Consider the following 20,305-nt stretch of genomic DNA (forward strand, 5'->3'; position numbering starts at 1 on the left):
AATGCCTTTCATCTTTTAAGACTTGTGGATATAATTATGGACTTGTCATGTCTGTGCCAGTATTGCTTTGGCATCTCACAATTAGCAGATGGGTTAGAGATGCACACATTTCTGCATCATCAGGGTTCTTGGATTTCTCTCATTATCACAGCCATGAGACAGCGTCTACACGTTTGTCTCAACAGCCTCCTCATCGGGCTTCAAAACGTGCTGTGTCCATATTATCACATGACTTATCTATCTATCTATCTATCTATCTATCTATCTATCTATCTATCTATCTATCACCCCCTAAACAAATCATGTTTTACTGTCACAGTTTGATAAATATAGCAGCAGCATGATCAAAAGTTCATCACTGTTTTGATTCTCATTTTACACAAATACGTTTATATACTAGTGATGTTCCTTGTTAGGGATCAAAGACAAACTCACAAAAAGAAAATCATTAACTCAAATATAATGCTCTGTTCTAGAACATTTAACAACTAGAGTGTATAAAATAATAAAAATATAACTTTACCTCTCCATCTGTGACAATAATACTGCAGATGGCCTACTTATAATACAAATATCACTAAGGAGTTGTACTGTCTTGCTTTGATTCATATACTGCAGGAGTCATCAGCTACATGTCTGCAACACAGGGGGCAGACTGTTAAATAAACTTTTTCTCTCTAATTAACATGCAGTTGATTAAATACTTTTATTCTCTTTAAAATGTACCTCATTTTCGGTCTTAAACTGTGAACTCAGTCCTTCAGTGGGTTGATTTTGATACTTAAGACACATATTTCATATTTCAGTGCTGCCATGTAGTACCTGATCTGGGTTGGATACGCTGCGTTCTCACTGGTGAAAAACACATGCAGTCTTCTTTATGTTCCTTTTAAATAAGCATGTATGTATGATAATGTTAAAAGACTTGTGAAATGATGCAACAGCTGCAGGCATTTGCCCCATGTCTGAGTTAGTGCATGTACTAGTGTTTTTTTACTACAAGTTTGAAAGAATTATTACTTAAATGTCTTCTAAATGAGCATTTCAGTATGCCAGTTTGTTTTAATTGACTTCTGAAATGCTGCAGCAGCTGTATTTTGCCCCATGTCTGAGTCGGTGCATGTGGTGACTCAGACGTGACTTTCTATGTTCACCCATCTGGCCACAGTCATTCATCACGGGGTGTGAGAATAACGTTTAAGGCATCATAAATGCAAATTCTTCCACCTCCCGTGCAAACAGACGGACAATGGGGTGGCGTATGTCTGCGTGCAGTGATTGTTTCTGCATTGAACATAGCACAAAGCTGAATAATCTGGTCCTGACGTCCACTGACTACCGCAGTAACAGTTATCATGATTCCAATGCTGTCATGGCTTAAACTGGAGGATCTGGTCCGTCGACATGTTGCACTTGTCCCGTCTCTGTCCTCCTCCATTCACGTCCATGTTCCCGTTTTCATCAAAACAACCGTCGCTGCTGATTGTGTCTATGCGCACGTAACCGCCGTTTCACTCCCTCATACATCCCGTTGTGGGGCCTCTGACAAAACGCAGCCCTCCAGTCGCGTTCCATTTCGTGTTTATTCACTATTTGTTTTCCACATCTTTTCTGAAACGTGTTCAAAATGTATTCAAACGAATTTAAACTGCTTAGAGTAATTACTCGGACAAGCATTTTGCATTCTACACCACGACGAGCTGGCATTTTATATTTTACACCCTGTGAAGAATTAAAATTTTCAAGGAGAGAACGGAATGGAACCTAGCCCACGTATCCTTTTCCAGAAAGCACGTGATCCTTCTGGTCTGTTGATGCAGTCCTAGGGAGGGAGGAGACGAGGAGGAGTCAACGGGGAGGTTATAAAAAGACTTGCAGTGTTGCTTGTGTGCCACCTTCCACGCACATCCTATCAGGCGTTTCCCCCCACGACCGTCCTCTGCGGCTTGTGAAGCAGTGGGTCAAACAACGACGCTAACACTGGAGCTGTAAAATTACCAACGGGGTGAGTAATTAAACTATATTTGTTGGAGGTTATGCTTTGCCTTTTTAAAGAGTAGAGTTCACATTTTCACTCAAACTACAGCAGTTATGTAGGAATATTAACGCCCCACTAACCGTTGTCTGATTTAAATGTTTAATCTGTCACAACGGTCGAGTCGCGTCAACTGCTAGCGAGTTAACGGTTGTGGCTCGCGAGCGTGTCGATGCTAACTAGCCTCACTGCGGTTGTGGGCCCCTTTCTTTGCTAATAATCTCAAACGGCATTACATTTTAGGCACGTATGCTTGATTTGCCCTAAGTTAAGCATTGTATTTGGGTTTTCTTGGATAGTCTCACTGAACACGGCCTAGTCAGGTGGCAGGGAATAACTTAAGAGTTGGGCTAAACGTGTGTGGCGTTGTAGTTAGCTGCTGCTCTGTGATTGTTTTTATTGCCCAGTTACCATGTGGTGTATGTAAGAAAGCACTACCCTGCCATCATTCCGATCATTTAGCTCAACATTTATAGTGACTTTCATAAGCTATGGATTGTATTTTGTTGTCTATGTGATTTTCTGTGTTTTCGATATGTAGTAACACTGCGGTATGTTTTGTGTTGTCTGCAGGGCTCCCGTTTAAAGCGCCGCAGCAAGCTGACCATCCAGCGCAGTGTGATCACTTGCGACTTTCTCTGAAACGCCCTGCTGTTTCGGAGAAGTTGAAATTGATATATCAAAAATTAAACCACTGCAGCCGCCGCACATCCACCAAAAATTACCCCAAATCGAAGCAAAATGGTTCAGAATAAGATAACCGAAGTCACAGGATTCCACCGCTCTTTCAAGGTGAGTTTGAGCACAGTTACAGCTCTTATAGCATTTGGGAAGCCCCTATAATCAGAGCACGTTTGTCAGCATGTATCAGAGGACCTCACCTTGCTAAATATAAACACATCTGTTGCTCTCCTACGTCTTATGTCTGTCAAATTGGCTGTGTGGCCTGGTGTCACGTGTATGTTCTGCTAATACAAGTCTGACTCCATTAGATGCCAGGTATGAGTTGTTGCAGAAAGTCTGTCTCTTGCATCGCAATAAGCAATGTTTTTGTTTCTGTTATGTTAGGGGTTACATCTGCATGGCCTCAGTAAAAAAAAAATTGGTTGTCCATTTAGCCATTTATAGCTGTGTTTTAAAGTTACTGCCCATCAGGTGTTTTCTTGTTTTGAGTGTACTTTAGTTTATGGTTGCTGGAAAGGAGATAAGAAATTCCCTTGTCAGTTATGGCTGCAACTGATCCTCTCAGCTAAATAGTTCATTGATTAGATACCTTAACAAGCCAGTTTTCTACTATTTCTCACCAGGGCCAAAATCCCTTTGAAACAGAGGACTTCACAAAAAATGGATCCCATCTTATTGATTCGTCTTTTAATTTTGATTCTTCCCCAAGACATGGTGAGTACTTTAACTTGAGTGCTTTGAATGCAGAGTGCTGAGTTCTGTTGATGCAGCTTGTTTGTTTGGGTTAATTCCCAACCAGCAGATGATAATGTAGACACTCCTCTTTTACCAGACATGCCTTCCAGCCAGCCTATCGACATCCCCGATGCCAAGAAGAGAAACAAGAAGAAAAAGCGTTGCCGGGCAACTGACAGTTTCTCTGGACGATTTGAGGGTAAAAAAAAAATGTTGCAAACTTGTGAAAATCTGCTCGATAGTGAAACTTGACAGTTCCCTAACTTTTCAAATTATGCCACAGATGTCTACAGACTGCAGGAAGAGGTATTAGGAGAGGGCGCTTATGCCAGAGTGCAAACATGCATCAACCTCATCACCAACAAAGAGTATGCTGTAAAGGTAAGCCACCAGACACCTAATGAATGGCTGTAAAATTTTGAAAACAAATGCATTATTTTTCTGATTCTGGGTCTCTTCTTACATTATTGTTGCCAGATTGAGCTGGATTGTGTTAGCCAACTCTATTAACTTTTGAGGGATGAGCTGAGTTATAAATGGCTTTTGTACATAAAATAGCTATTTGCTGTCAGTCACATACTTCTGAAGAGCCTGATGGAGGAATGTGATTTCAAAGGATGTGTGCCATTGTGTCGCCATTTTTTCATTGGTCATTCTTTAGAAATGTCGTGGAGGGGAGTTCTGGTCCCGGGGGCAGGAAACATCTCAGCTTTTTTTTCTTACTGTGCAGCTCTTGAGCAGATGTCTGCGGGCCCTCCTCTGTGTTGAGCTACTGCTGTGCTTTTTTTTTTTTCTCCTTTCTCAGAATGTGCAACACTAGCTGCTGTTACAAGACCCTTCTCCTTAATGTTTTCATAGTTTTTCAGCCAATCATAAAGCTGGGAGTAAAATACCCACCCCTTTCTTTTTACTCTTGTTGCCTATAGGGGACGCTCCTGGTGAGAACATTGTGTACTGCTAAATGTGCCAAAACAAAACCCACATAGAGAGAGAGAGAGAGAGAGAGAGAGAGAGAGAGAGAGAGAGACAGAGAGGGAGGAGGGGTGCAGGGCGAGAGTTATGACCCAGGGTGTTTACACTGCTTTGTTCTGCTTCTCACTGAGTATTGTTGAACTTTTTTTCATCCTTTTCCTCTCCAAATGGGGTGTGGACTTGTGCGTACATGTCTTGACTCATGGGGACTTCCTTCTTTGGCTCCTATTTGTGATACTTATTTCCTCATTTCTGGGAACAAAACATTGTGAAATATCATTTTGTGCTGAAGTGCAGAAAAGTACAACTGCAGTTTGTTTTTCTTTTTCTAAGTTCTTGAACCCAAAACCATGTAAACAGCCTTTTCTTTAATGTATTAATTTCTATGCAGTTTAGTCCGATTAAAGTTTGGAAAACTCTTAAAAGACCAAGTTCCCTGTAGAGCAAGTGTCCATATCAAACATTAATATTTCAGAAGATATGGAGCATGGATTCTGTGATCTGTTGCTATTGTTTACCCCTGGTTGGTTCAGTAGATCCCTTGAGACTTTGCAGGAGGCGTGGGGGTCGCCTGTTGTTAGGAGGTCATTTAGCATTTGGAGGGGGGGCTCAGACTACTCCTGCCAGATGTCCTGTCTCTCCCCTCCCCCTCCAGACTGGGGTGGGCTATGTGGGTTCCTTGTGTTGCAATAGCAACAAAAGCCTTAGAGCACCAAGGACGTGCAGAGGGCTGTGCAGTGCATGCCTATGTGACGCTCTGGTTTCCAAACAAATCTTTCTCCCTAAAGATATTATTTCACAACACTGAGTTGATGATTGATCATACAGTCTGACTTTGTGGAGACATGTTTTTTAGAATGCTGTTTTGAATCTGATCTTTGATTTTTGATCACCACCATAAATCTCTCTCAAATACCCGTCGACCTACTTCCACTTATCATGTTGATAATGTTTACTAGCCATGATTTGTGTTCATCTGCACCTGTCATTATCAGGGTGGGAGGACTGTGTTGCCGTCAGGTGAAAGTGAGCTGATTGGGGGGCTGTTTGTGTTGCTGACTCAGACTGGAACAGTGCAGAGGCTTTGGACTGCTCACTGGCCTCTCGTCTGTTCATTAATCCTAGACATACACACTGAAACTCTGGCCCCACTGAGCTTCAATAGCAGCTGTAATCCAGCTACCAGGAAGAAAAACATGCACAACCTCCCAAGCAGACAATAACCAGCCATGGCTGGAAAATTCAGGCCTTTTGCTTCGGTGTCAGCAGTCTATCATTCTTTCTCTTTTGGCAGGGCATCATGCAGCTGGTGGCCCCTCAGTAGTTATGTTCCAGGCAGTACAAAGTTATATTTAGAGAGCCATTTTTTGGTTGTTATCGTAAACAGTTTTGGATAAGCTCATGGGAGGTTGCAAAGGTACCCTGGTGGCTCCTTAAGAGCTCTTCAGATATAAATATGGGTCACACATGAAGGCTAAATATAAAGCTGCTGTGACTTGTTTCATTCTCACTCTATTCTGTCAGTGCTTCAGTGGGCCTCGTGGAAAGTAGGTTAAAACTATCTCGGCAACTGTGTCACAGGGTGGGATAGTTGAGGGAAGCAGGAAAAATGCCTGTCTGGTCTGGAAGAAAACCAGTTATAGGGTCTGTACGTGGAATATGTAATCTGTGCAGTACCACATACAGTAAACACAGCCAAAGGTGGGATTTTGTGGTGCAGTTAAAAGGAACAGCCTTTACCCTTATATCTACCGTCACAGATGGGCTCAGATTTGGGATTAGCTGTCATTCTTTTCCTTTCCAGCCTTTTTGACATATGACTGAAGCATTCTGTTCGGTTTCAGATCATTGAGAAAAGACCAGGTCACAGCCGCAGCCGAGTCTTCCGTGAGGTTGAGATGCTCTACCAGTGCCAGGGCCACAGGTAATGTCCTTTCTGTCATGCTCAAGTAAAGTAATGCCACCTGACAAATGTATGGAGGCAGTAATGCTGACTGACTGACCCAGTTGTGCTGAATCTTGTTGGTTTGAAGCCCCTTAGTCTCCTTAATCCATAGTGGAGGAGTCAAATAACCATTCTTAGTTCCTCTTGCTCATTATACTTTTTGTTCTTTTTTGCAGCAACATCCTGGAGCTGGTGGAATTCTTTGAAGAGGAAGATAAATTCTACCTGGTGTTTGAAAAGCTTAGGGGAGGTGAGTAAATTATAGCTGCTGCTGGATGACTACATCACATCTTTTGCTTATTTTTCCAAAGATTCTCAGTAATGCATATTCCCCGTCTCTTGTGTGGCCAGTTGTTTGTGTTTCTATGTGGGGTAGGCTTTCATTCTGTGCTTTGTGCTTGTAAATAAAGCAGATACTCTCTTTTTCCACCCATCCATTAGGGTCAATCTTGGCGCACATTCACAAGAGACAGCACTTCAGTGAGCAGGAAGCCAGTGTGGTCGTGCAGGACATTGCCAGCGCTCTGGATTTCTTGCATAACAAGGGTAAGACCTCCAGTACAAAATGATGTACAATTTAGTTCTCACGTCACAATCACAAAAATAGGACAAGCCTGGGGATAAGAGTGTTCCATGAAATGGCCTCGGTACAGTAGTGTGATTTGATGGCACCGCTACAGTAGCTACTTTGATTTTATTCATCAATTTGTCAGGGATGGCAAAGGGACATAAGCGTCTTTCAACATTTTGTTGGGGCTGGTTGATATTACTTTTTTAATTTTAAAATTGACTCTTAACTTCATGCACAGTTGTCAGATCTTTATCCCAAAAATACGTAAAACAAACAGAATGTTTTTTTCCCTTTTTTTCTAGGAATGGCACATAGAGATCTGAAACCTGAAAACATTCTCTGTGAGAGTGCAGACAAGGTGAGCTCATCATTATAAGTTTAATTATTTCAAAGGACAGCTGATGTGGTTATAAAGTCTGAGATGTAGTTCTGTGATAATAATATAAGCCATGATTGTGATAGATGACCTCTAAAATCAAGCCACATGAATAATAAAATGAATCAAAAAGAAAGGAAGACTTTCATAGTTATTGTGTGTGTGTTTTTTTTTTTTTCTCTAGATTTCTCCTGTCAAGATCTGTGATTTTGACTTGGGCAGTGGGATTAAGCTGAACAGCGACAGCTCACCCATTTCCACCCCAGAGCTCCTCACTCCCGTAAGTCCACCCATAGATTGTGCTTGTCTTTTTTGGTGCACTGTTAAAAATCCATGCCATTTAAGTGAAATGCATGCAAACAATAAGAGCACAGCTATTTGGAACAAGGAGCAGATTATTCTGTCATACACTCTTGGTCACGTGTTGCTGTAAAGGGGTTTGTCTTCTTCTCGTCGATAAGCTGGGTGTTTTCAGGCTGTAAAACAAGTCTTTATCAAGGTAAAGGCTGTCTGTCTATTGGACAAGTCTCAGTGGCGTTAGCTGTAGGACAGCTCCCTGATTGGTCAGTAATTGTTGTTTAGAGGTTAAAATAGTTCAGTGCTGCCAGGTTCTCTGAAATGAGAGATATTGCTTCCTGATTGTCCCTGTCCAGCAGAATTTACCTCTCTTATCAAGCATCAGTAACATTTGCAAAGATATCACTCAGTTTAACGTCAATGTCCCGTAGCTTATCAGTCCGAGTATTGAGAACAGAGTTTAGAGGTTATGATTGTTCAACACTCTGCTGCCGTCACAACACAAAGCTAATGCTCTGAACACTGCACAGAACCCTTGAAACCTCTAAGTGGAGTGGCAAAGTTGAATTGGTAAGCTCTCTACTTCTGTCAACAAAAACCTAGTCTGTCTGCTTGCTGTCTGAGGCCCTGGATAGATGGACCAGAGCAGGTGAAGGATAGACAGTCAGCCTGGAGGAATGTCAGGATGGGTGGGGGTTTTCACCACTGGTAACTTCATCTCCCTTTAACAAAAATAATGGGTAGAGGGCCCATCCCTGGAATATCTGAAGGGGGGCCAAGAGGCCTCTCGTGTTTAGTCTACATGGGTGATATTGTGCCCAAGTAATTGCTGTATGCAGGAATAAATCTCGTACTCTGTCCAGTCATGTTTATTATTTGACTTAACATCCTGCATCTGTACATTTTTAACAGTGTGGGGGGGTTCTTCTACATGACGGGCCTTGAGAAAGTTTCAATGAAAGAAAAGTTGATGTCTGAGGATAAAGCATGATGTGATAGCCTTGGTGGATCATAAGGCCACAGGGAACGCATTGTGACTTCAGCAAGGCCATATCCTGTTGTGTGTAGAAGTTCCATTGAATCCAAAACACACCAGCTCATGCTTATTTCCCTTTTCTCTCTTCTGTACAATGAAAAACATCCACACTGTTACGGCTTAGTCTCCGCCCAGTGGCCCCAACCACGCTTGTGCTGGTCTGCGCTTTCTTTATGTTCTTTGTACAAAGGCTGTGCATAATCCTGGTTCTAGAAATTTTACTCTTTGCCCATGTACCTAGCAACTGAGATGTGATTGGCTGGACCAGTGGGAGGGGGGAGGGTTATTGGGAGGGACAAAGACCCAGTCTGCTCATGCGCTCTGTGTTGTTTTCTTTGCCTTGATCACAGGAACAATGTTATCTGATTTTCATCTCACTACTGGCAGTCTCTCCCAGCCCCCACTTTGCCCACAGTTGCTGTTGCACAATGTGTGTTTTTAAATATTTTGTTGTACTCCTGATCCTGTTAAGTGCTTAATAAACTTTCAGGGCTATTTTCAGATTAATGTGGATGATTTTTCATGCATATTTTCTTGTCAAAAGCGGAACATTAGTAACCCAGGAAAAGGAGGACCTTTCCAGGAAAAAGCTAATATTAGTGCATGAAGAAGAGCAGTGCGTGCAGCAGCCTGTCTGCCTGGCATGAAATAAATCTATTTAAATGTCAAGGTTTATGTGCCATACTTGAGAGCCGAGAGGAAGTGAAACATGAAGACACAACACTCGTGCAGCTAGACAACTTAAAAATAGTCAAAAATCCACCTCTATTATTTTCTTTTCAAAGAAGCGGGTGCAGCTGCATGATGACAGAACAGGTTTTTTTTCTGGTAAGCTTCTTCACATAATCCAGTCGTGAGTTTACAAACAGAGGTGTGTGTCGTCAGAAGTGTCAATATGGCCTGACTAGTCACATGGTTTCAGGAAAGCCCCAGATCATGAAACCTACAAATCCTGTGGCAACTAGCATCAGCTGATCAACATCCTCCTCAAACGATTCTGCAACTTAGAGAAAGGTTTGAGGAGGATGTGGCTGATAGAGGTGAGGTTTTTGCAGCAGCAACACAGGAAGAGCAAATGTTTGCGATTACTGGTAGCTGCAACGGTCTTAGACCAACTGATTTGATGCTGATGTGAACATAATTGGTCACAAAATTGGAGGATTTTGAAACGAGATTAGCATGTGAAGCACATCAGCCTTTCACTTTCGTGGTACTTTGGCCAGCAAAAATATCCTGTATGCCTTTTTTTTAATTTCTTTTGGCAGCAGCATTTGGCCTGGATCCTGGGGGCTTGTCTGGGGAGGCAGTCGCCCCAGACATGATGTTGTTGGTAGAAGTGTGGGGGTTGGGGTTTTTCACTCTCATAGAAGCAGCTTTGTCTGGGACCAGATTCCTGTGCAGCAAATTTCATTACATAAGGGTGAAGCAGGGCGTAGGAGGAGTTAGGAGACAGCTGGGATATGGTGCTGGGACACAATAGATCCCTGCTCAATGTAAACATGCTCGCTCACAGATGGAAGAGAGGATATAGGCCAGAATGGTCTGCCAAGGTGCAGCCTGGTGTGGGATAAATGCTTAAAAACAATAAGGTGTTTACGGTTGGATTAACAGGTTCTCAGAATTTATACCAATGGCTGGACACAAGGACATTCTGTAGAAATTTACATTATTTACAAGTCATTTCACCACAGAGTAAGGCAACGGTGTAACGTTTATCAATAAATATTGAAGTGTTCCGCTGAACTAGCGACCTGCTCCTCTTTTCTGCTCCCTCAAGTACTAAAACGACATTTGGTGTTAGTGTTTCCAAGTTATGTAACCAGTGAGGGCTCAGCCCAGTCTTGGGCTCTGCAGGACAACCAATCCTCTTTTCTGAGCTCAGGGTTTGGCCTAATTTCTCTCTTAGCTACATAACAAGGCACCGACAGAGCCGAGCCTGTCATTGCCCTCAGCCCATTCTGCCTGGTTTGTTTACAGCTAAATGGTCAAAGCAGTGACTCACTGCTGCCTACCCAAACTGACCTGCTTCATTATAGTTCAGCCCTCCCTTCCTCTACCCTTGATGCGTAACTGTACATGATGTTCCTACTTAGGTGTACCGACACACTGAAAAAAGCTGTATGAAGTGCATTTTTAATGAACCCATCACTGCATATAATCATGTGACTGTCACACAGCCCTTAAATGGGCCTCAGGCTTTAGCACTCAGACCACGAGGTATCAGCTGAGCTAAAGAATGTGGGCAGCAGTTCTAATAACCTTGTCTTTCTCTTGACCCTTTTCTTTCTGCTATAATCTTTGTTTCTTGTCATCACTGGGGCAAACATTCATGTTTTTTTCCGTCCTGTCTTACAGTGTGGCTCAGCAGAGTACATGGCACCTGAGGTGGTTGAGGCTTTCAGTGAGGAGGCCACAATTTATGACAAGCGCTGTGACCTGTGGAGCCTTGGAGTTATCCTCTACATCATGCTTAGCGGTTACCCACCTTTTGTAGGCCGCTGTGGTGGTGACTGTGGCTGGGAATTAGGGGAGCCCTGCCACACCTGCCAGGTAATATTTGATACATTCATTGAGCCCTTGAGCTAGAGTTTATCTTATGCAGAACATTACTGAAGCAAAAAGAAGGTGTGTTTTGTCACAAAGTCTGTGACTAATGCTAAATTTTTTATTCTGTATATTTGTAGAACACTTTGTTTGAAAGTATTCAGGAAGGAAAATATGAGTTTCCAGAGAAAGACTGGGCTCACATCTCCTCAAGTGCCAAAGACCTTATATCCAAACTTCTGGTTCGGGATGCCAAAAACCGCCTGAGTGCCAGCCAGGTGCTGCAGCACCCCTGGGTGCAGGGGGTAAGTCTAAAGTCATCAAGCTCTCTCAGCATACCTTTTAAAGAAAACTTGTTAATTGTTACTGTTATTGTAGCTTCTAATCTTCTTTTTTTCTCTTTTAATCCAGGGTGCATCTGACACTTTGCCAACATCAATCTTACATCAAAGGTGAGAAATGTTGGAATCACAGGGGACTGTATTAAAATCAATTTAAGCTTAAGAAACTTTCCGCATGTGCTTATTTTACTGTCTCTGCTATTGTTCAACAGAACCAGCAATGCCAGGGATCTGACCTTCTTTGCTGGCAAAGCCATGGCTGTGAACCGGCAGCTGGCTGAACAGGACGGCATGGAAGAGCAGCAGCAGCAGGAAGTCCCGTTTGTTGTTACTGCTTCTGGCTCCTCTATGCGCCTCTCTCCTCCTTCCAACTCAAAGCTGGCCAGGCGAAGGCAGCGGAGCAACCAGCCCAAAGGAGGGCCCGTCTCAGCTGCAGAACTTCGACAGCTTCTGGCCCCTCTTGTTATTGTGGGAGACTGTGCCTGAACTCTGTCAACCCTGACCTCCTTGACCTTCCGTTAAGATTCAAGTCCAGACTGCCATGAGACTCTCCCTCTCCTTCTCTGGCCCCTCTCCCTGACTCTAGCTGGCCTTGGTTCCTCTGCCATTCAGGCTTTCTTGCCTCGCTGTAAAGGGAGATGCTGCCCGCATCCCTTTCTTTAAATGCCTTCTGCCCTTCTGCAGCACTTCTGAAGCACATCAGCCCAGGGCCGGCTTATAGCAAACACACACAAATGTGTATGTCAGGGTTTTGGAGGAGGGCCAGTTCATGATTTGGGAGAGAAAGAAAGAGAGAAGTATTTTCTAAGTTATTTTCTTTTCTTTCCTCCATGAAACTCAGTTCAGAAGAAATCCGAACACTTATCTCTTCAAGACTAAGCTCAGACACCAAAGGACAACCTGTTGTGCTGCTCCCACTTTACAACTGGATCCACTGTGAATTAAGTTATCTGGAATGTTCTCTTTGCCTGTATGTATATGCACAAATGGCCCTTCTGCAGATACGTACAAGCTTATGCAATATGCCAAGGTGAAGGCTGTTTCTGTCTCCAGTATGAGGGATTCAGTACGAGGTTTGGAAGGGCTACAAGCCAATGCTGTCCGTGCCTGGTGCGGTCCATTATGTGGCTGGGGACTTCAAAGATTTTTTTTTTCCTCAATTTAAGATGAATTCCTAAACACTGAGCCTCTTCTGTAAAATGTCTGAGATAAAACAAGCACCCATCTAGCTTTGTGGCCATGCACTTAAATGCTCCTAGACAGAGCAAGGAATGTTTGTCAGTACTCAGCCAGTAGACCCATTCATACCATTGATTTTATGAACATGTATACCAAATTACACTTCTCAGTGTTTGACACCATCAGACAAGTCTAATAGTATTGAATTTAAACTATTGCACTTGATTTGTGATGGCAGGGCCACCTCATAATTGGACATGTTACCTTGCTCTGAAGTATATATTTGGTATGGTGGTACAAGTTAATTATGTTAATTGCTAGGCAAGCTAAACCGGGTCAGTGTTACTGTCATTGTAAAGATTTCATGACATGTCCTCTTGCCACAACCAGAAGTTGTATTTTTCTTTTTTTTTCTTTTTTATCAAAAAGTCAATTTATGCATTAGATTTAACCTTGAAGATTTTGGAAGTAAAGGTTAGAACTCCTCTCAGGGGTTTGAAAAGCACATTTTGGCCAACATGACCTGGGTGTCAACTATTGAATGAATACATTTTTTGGACCATCATTTTTTTGTGTTGTTTTTGATCAGTTACCCCTTTCTAAAATGACATCACGAATAATTCTCATAAAAATGAAGAGGCAGGTGTGACTTAAAAAAAGAAAAGCATTAAAAAAGGAAAAACATTCCACAAAAAGAAAAACAAACAAAAAAAGTCTTCCATGGACGTGTAGCTGTATTAAGTTTACTTTATTTTTCATGTTTGAAAACTCCATGTCAATGTGCCACACTGATTTCTTTTTCCCCTTTTTGTATGGCTGTTGATAAGCTTTTATTTTCTACATGGTGATTTTCATGCAGGTGCTGTTCAGTTCAGGTGAAACACCGGATGTTTTCCTTTAATTTTTTTATGTTTTGTGTTTTTAAAAGTTGAGAGTATGTGATGTTTGAGGCGAGATGGAAAGTTTAGTTGACCTGGAGCGTTCATGCCCAGCGAAGGCGAGTTTTTAAGTTTTATTTTTTTATGTACGAGTTGGCAATAATCTTTTTTTTGTTGTTCAGATTAAGTTCATTAAGCTCATTTGAAACTGACAGGTAATGGACTTGGTGATGAGGCCTCACAACACTGTAGCCATTTCACCAAAGAGGGTTCAAGTCACAACTTCGAACATGTTTGATCCATCACCTGGCAGTGAAAGTGGGGACTTCTGATTGTCTACATCCTGTTGCCAGCACTGCAGCAACGGTACTCTACTAAGTGGCTCCCTTGGTGTCAAGTGACCCATAATGCTGATAATAGGACACTGTAATAGTTCTAAAATACTTTCTACAGATGCATAGTTATGGGGTTTTATGTCTTATAATAAGACTTACTTGAATTTGTGTATGCAGCTGTTTCTTCTCCACTTGGGAAACTACTTTGCTATCAGTAATGTCAAAGCATTAAGCTGATGATCAAGGCAATCCTGGGGTTTTTGAAAATACCAATACAGTTCAGTGTTCTGCCTTTTCTCCCTTTTGAGCATCAAACAAGTTAGTCCCTACTTTTGGATAGGGTTGGATACTCAGAAGCGCACAGACTTTGGCCATACTCTGTCATATCCTTAATGGTATTGTAGAGTTTTCTTGGTCATGACCATTTCTACTTTTGTCACATGGCAGTAGCTTTTCAGACTGCCTTTTATTTGGGGGGTGGGATTGGGCAAAATGATATCTCTAAGCCTCGCAATTTTTATATTGTCAGTCATTTTGAAGTAAGAAGTGTTAAAAATTCAGTGATTGATTCATTCAAATGGACAGTCCATCACCATCATCATACTCCTCCCCACGATTTGAATGTAGCCTGCAGGCAAAAGCATTTACAATCCAGCAACATTGATCAGATCTTTTATAAATAGTTTGTTTAATGGACATGGTGTGGGGTCATTCTGTCCACGTCAATACAGATTTTTTTTAAAGAGTTGACACATCTGTTTAACACTGTCTGAATCACCCCACAAACCCCATTCTGTCCATGGGGGGAAAATTAAAAACATCCTTTAAAATACAGAAAAATATTTTGATTTAAAATAAGCACTTTACTGTACCATGTGAATGATTGCAGTTCACTCAAGGCAACAGTTATGACAGTTGCAACAGAATTTTGTATTGTTTTTCTAAAAAAATGCAATAAAATGCTTTGACCTACACCCAGTTGTCCATGTGGTTACTGTTAATGTTTCCTTCTTTTGTTAAGTTGAATAAAATATATTTTACTGGCATTCAATCTGTCCTGTATCTTTAGTTTCATATTAACCAGGAGTGTTATCAAGTGGCCAAGGCTGAGGCCACTTCATCTGATTCACTGCTGTAAATCGCTTTTATCAGTTCCACTCCCTGATACCTGAGCTGACTTTGTCTCATGTGTCCTTGGCTGTTGGTAAATATGAGCTCAGTTGCCCCCCCCCCCACACACACACACACACACAGAGAAATGTGACTGGTTTCACCTTGCATTAGTCATGCTGAGAGCTGCTGCTGTGATATGACGAGGGAGGGGAACTCTTCGCTGCTCCATACAGGACGGATCTGACGAGACTGATGCAACCTGCTGCAAGAGCTGCTGCAGCAGCTCTGTGTGCCACCTCATGATCTCCCTGGAAATACAACCACACCACTAACTGCTGAATTAACAAAATACTAATGGGACATCATTTCAACACCAAGTTGGGATCTGCCATTATGAGGTTAAAATCAGCTGTACATTCTAAAATGTCTGATGAAATATTAACTTGAGGAAGTGAGCTTTGGTTTAAGGTTGATAAAAATGCGTTGGTATCGATCTTTCACTTTCATTTCTTTTCTTTGTATCTCTCCCTGTTAAAATACAAAAAAAAAAAAAACTCTTGTGAAACCATAAATACACTGTAATTCTATACAATCACATTTCAATACCATGTTACAGTGACAAGTAGAGTAAAAATGAATTTCCTACCCTTTAAATCATATAAGTACAACAACCTTTTTCCCCAGAAAATCAACTGTTCATAAAAAAAAAAAGATATTTACTTTTCTTTCTTTGTGAAAAATAATCAGCCATTTTTTAATCAATGTCTCATCTATGAGGGGGTTATTCAGTTTCTTCATTCACCATGTCTATTGAATGTAAATAAAACGGTAGAAGAAATTGATATCAAAAATTGTAAAGATCTATAACTTTTAGTTTAAAACCGAAAAAAGACATTTTAAAAATACAATAAAAAGGAAGCCCATGCTTGTGTAACTGCAAAAATCCTCGATCTCTTTATTATTTTATCACAGTGACAATAATTGTATTTATGTAATATTAATTTCCATTGAATTTCCCTTTGCTGGACTCTGTACAGATTTATTTTCAACTAAAATAAGCAAAAAGGAAAAGCTGTATTGCATAATTTCTATTTCAGCTCTGTTGACGTCATACAGCAAGAGGGAAATTAAATGATGCAACAGCAGCCAGTTTTCTGTACAATCTGCAGAGAGCATGTGATGGATGAGAATCCTTGCAGGTGTTTGTCTCCCCCTACTGGAGCTCTTATATGTGTATGCCTTACCCAAGGACTGTACTGAAGTAAATACACCTTGCATTGTTCATTTTGTGGTGAGTCTGACCAATAAAACCCCGTATTCCCTGTGAAAAAATGTCTCTCAGTTCCTGTTTTTTTTTAATTAACAATGATGAACTGAAAGGGTAATTGTTTCTGTTGACTGCATTCCCTCTGCAAATTGAGTAAACATAACTATAGAAGAAATACATTTACAGTTAAGAACATTTGCAAAGAAAGCTTTTAGATAAAAAAGGATTCTCATATGATAGAACTGCTGGAAATAATGATAGAAAAATGATGCAATCATAGCAGTAAAATGCATCATACAGTACAAACATGATATAATCTTAAGTATTTCTTGTTGTGTACAACTTATTTACTGGTTATAGCAAACTTTTCTTCATAAAGATTTAATTTAATATATGTCAAACTTATTGCTAGAAATGCATTTTTGATTTATTTTTTTGCTTCACTTCATTTACTGTAAGAAAGTATGAGAGGAATAAACCCTCCTTCTGTGAGCCGCTGATCATGAGATTTAAAGTCATGAGATCAAATTCTCAAATATGAATTGGGTAAAAGGGTTTTTTTCTGCACTTAAGAGACGAAGCCTTTAACTAGGATAAAGGTGTTTGGTATCAGGATTTATACCAACTAAGCATTCTCTAATTCTAAAGATAGTATATTATGTTAATGATTCTTTCAGCTCAATGCAAACAAAAAAAAACACATCCTGATGAAAGAAGAAAATGTTGTTTGTTTGCCATTGTTGTCTGTGTGTCTGATTTTGTAATCCTGTTTTCTCTTTTTACTTCTCTTTTAATTCAGATAACTCTATTGGTATGAATGTAGCAACAATATTGTCAATGCATCATATTGAAACTCTTTCCCTCTTGCTCTCTTCCTCTCCTTTGCTCTGCTCTCAGCAGATGCTCCACCTCTCTACCAAAGCTGATAGAAGTCAGTGATCCAAGTCAGTGTGCAGCGTCTCATTTGATGATAGTGGGTGTAGGAGCAGACTCCAGACCTGTGTTGTTCTCCTCAGTGGAAGAATTGTAATTTGGTTTGTCAGAAAGTTTAGACTTAGAAAGATAAGCGTCTGTTTTTCCTTACTTTAAGTTTCCTTTTTTACTCAAATAAAGAAGATAGTTTTAGTTGTTAGGCTACTTGCATCTATATTAGTTTGAATAATAATCCCCACAATTATATTCTGGAGGTTCTTGATCTCTTTTTCCTCACTCTTCTTTCTTTGTTAGTGTCCACATCCCCCTGTCATTAAGGAATGTAGCATTTTGGTGGCTTATCCAGGAACTGAACCTAAGATACCTGACCCCAAGAAATAGGATGTAATCACAAATAATCAAACCTAACTCAAGAAAACTTTAAAAGAATAGCATTTACCCAAATGTATTTTTTGTCATGAAGCTTAGCGTAAGTTAAGGCAGGAAGACTTTAATTTCCATTCATCCTTTCATTCATTCATTCATTCATTCAGATGTCTCCCTTTCCCCCTCTGGTAATCAGCTGGTATGGGTGTCTACACTGCAACATTTTTCTCTCATTTTCCTAAATATTAATGCAAATGACAGAATATTTTTCATGTCATCAGCTGTTAGAGCATAATTCAAATGGTTTGAACAAATTTCATAACGATAACAATTTTTTTTTTTTTTTTAATAAAAACCTGATAATGCACTGTTCCACATTATTAAGCAGGCCACAAGTTTCAAGCAATATGGGAAAGAAAAAGGATCTCTCCGCTCTCTGTAATGCCTTGGACAAGGAATGAAAACATTAGACATTTCATGAAAAATTAAGCGTGATCATCGTACTGTGAAGAAATTTGTGGCTGATTCAGAGCACAGACAGGTTCATGCAGATAAAGGCATAATGAGGAAGGTTTCTGATGGTCAAATTCATCGGATTAAGAGAGCAGCTGCTAAAATGCCTTTACAGAGCAGCAAACAGGTATTTGAAGCTGCTGATGCGTCTGGAGTCCCACCAACCTCAAGGTGTAGGATCCTCCAGAGGCTTGTGGTCGTGCATAAACATACTATTCAGCCACTCCTAACCAATGCTCACAAGCAGAAACAGTTGCAGTGGGCCCGAAAATACATGAAGACTCATTTTCAAACAGTCTTGTTGACTGATGAGTGCCCTGCAACCCTGGATGGTACAGATGGAGGAGCAGTGGATGGTTGGTGGATGGCCACCATGTCCCAACAAGGCTGTGACGTCAGCAAGGATGTGGCGGAGTCATGTTCTGGGCCGGATTCATGAGGAGAGAGCTGGTAGGCCCCTTTAGGGTCCCCGAAGGTGTGAAAATGATCTCGGCAAAGTTTCTTCCATGCTACAAAAAGTGACTGACCACTTTCTTCCATGGTACAAAAAGAAGAACAGCACCTTCTGTAGCAAAATTTTCTTTATGCATGACAATGCACCATCTCATGCTGCAAAGAATACCTCTGTGTCGTTGGCTGCTATGGGCATAAAAGGAGAGAAACTCATGGTGTGGCCTCATCCTCCCCTGACCTCAACCTTACTGAGAACCTTTGGAGCATCTTCAAGAAAAACATCCATGAGAATGGGGCGCACTTCACATCAAAACAGCAGCTCTGGGAGGCTATTCTGACATCCTGCAAAGAAATTCAAGCAGAAACTCTCCAAAAACTTTCAAGTTCAATGGATGCATGAATTGTGAAGGTGATATCAAAGAAGGGCTCCTATGTCAACATGTAACTTGGCCTGTTAAGATGCTTTTGATTGAAATAGATTTTGATTTCAGTAAATATAACCTCCTAATGCTGCAAATTCAACGAATGACCATTTTCAGTTCTTTACAACCTATAAAATCTTTTAAAACTCTGTTGTGCTTCATGTGGAACAGTGCATTTTGAGTTTTTTTTTTTTTTTTAAATAATGGTTATCATTATGAAGTTTGTTAAAAAAATTTGAAATATGCTCTAACTGCTGATAAATTGAAAAATATTCTGACTTTCATTTGCATTAATATTTAGGAAAATAAGAGAAAAATGTTATTTGCATAATAATGTAGAACGCAGTGTACTCACTTAAGTTCTGAGCCAATCCCAGTCTAACATACCTTCTCTCGATCCAATCATCTTGCTGCTGTGATATTTTAGAATCTGTTCTCCTCTCGTCTGCTGTCTGTTGTTTCAGTGTGACCACTGCAACCCTCCTCCACCTTAGCCACCTCCATTACATCTCACCAGTTTTCAGGTCCAGCTCCTCCATGCCACTCTGTATTCCTTAATCGCCACCACAGAGTGATCTCATCAGTGTCAAGCTCTTCAAAAGTCTGCCCCTCAGAAGTCCATCCCTCATCTTGAGAGGGGTATCCTATCCTGCTGCCTCACTACCCCTTCAAATATATACAGACATCACGATGGAGTCTATTCGCCAAAGACATTTCATATTTCCAAACATTTTCAACCTTGTAAAATAAAATACTGTCAACTTGTCTCTCCTGACTGCACTATTTTAGCATTAAATGCCCCTCTGTGACCACTTCTAGACAAATGATGTTATACTTTTACTGCTTCACAATCTGCTTTCCATCTGGGTAAATATTTATCAAAATGTCACCAGTTACCTGACTCCCCTTACATGCCAATATCAATAACTGACATCATGCCAAAGAAAAACAAACAAAAAGCCATGAGTTTCTCCGTGAACCAGCACCGGAACACATAACAGACATCTAACTATTTTCAATTTTAAACATGTGTCTTTATAGCACTGATCATCAATTAGAGACCCAGGGGCCACATCTGGCCCCCAGAAGATTAATTATATTCAGAAAATGTTCTGAGGAAAATATACATTGTTGTATTCAGGGTATCTTTTCTCTCTTTGCTTTTCTTATCCCTTTACTCAGTTAACCCCAAAAATAACTGAGATTGAAACATTTTTTTTAAAAGGTTGGCTTACTGACTGATCAGTTTAAAAAAAAAATCCACCTATCAGCCACCATTAGTAAATGAATAAGATGCATGACAGACACAT

At 40.8% G+C, this 20,305-nt stretch overlaps 1 protein-coding gene across 1 annotated transcript; it reads left to right on the top strand.

Annotated features, from left to right (window-relative positions):
- Positions 1 to 1,873: 1,873 nt before the first annotated feature.
- On the top strand, positions 1,874 to 14,902 carry mknk2b (MAPK interacting serine/threonine kinase 2b). Its single transcript, XM_041790583.1, has 14 exons — positions 1,874 to 2,005; positions 2,609 to 2,827; positions 3,343 to 3,433; positions 3,552 to 3,653; positions 3,738 to 3,835; positions 6,271 to 6,350; positions 6,548 to 6,621; positions 6,813 to 6,917; positions 7,245 to 7,300; positions 7,503 to 7,598; positions 11,007 to 11,201; positions 11,336 to 11,500; positions 11,607 to 11,647; positions 11,749 to 14,902. Exons 2-14 carry the CDS (start codon positions 2,777 to 2,779, stop codon positions 12,020 to 12,022), a joined length of 1,428 nt encoding a protein of 475 aa, XP_041646517.1. The 5' UTR covers positions 1,874 to 2,005; positions 2,609 to 2,776; the 3' UTR covers positions 12,023 to 14,902.
- The last annotated feature ends 5,403 nt before the right edge of the window (positions 14,903 to 20,305 follow it).

Source organism: Cheilinus undulatus, linkage group 7 (genome assembly GCF_018320785.1).
Source record: "Cheilinus undulatus linkage group 7, ASM1832078v1, whole genome shotgun sequence".
NCBI lineage: Eukaryota > Metazoa > Chordata > Actinopteri > Labriformes > Labridae > Cheilinus > Cheilinus undulatus.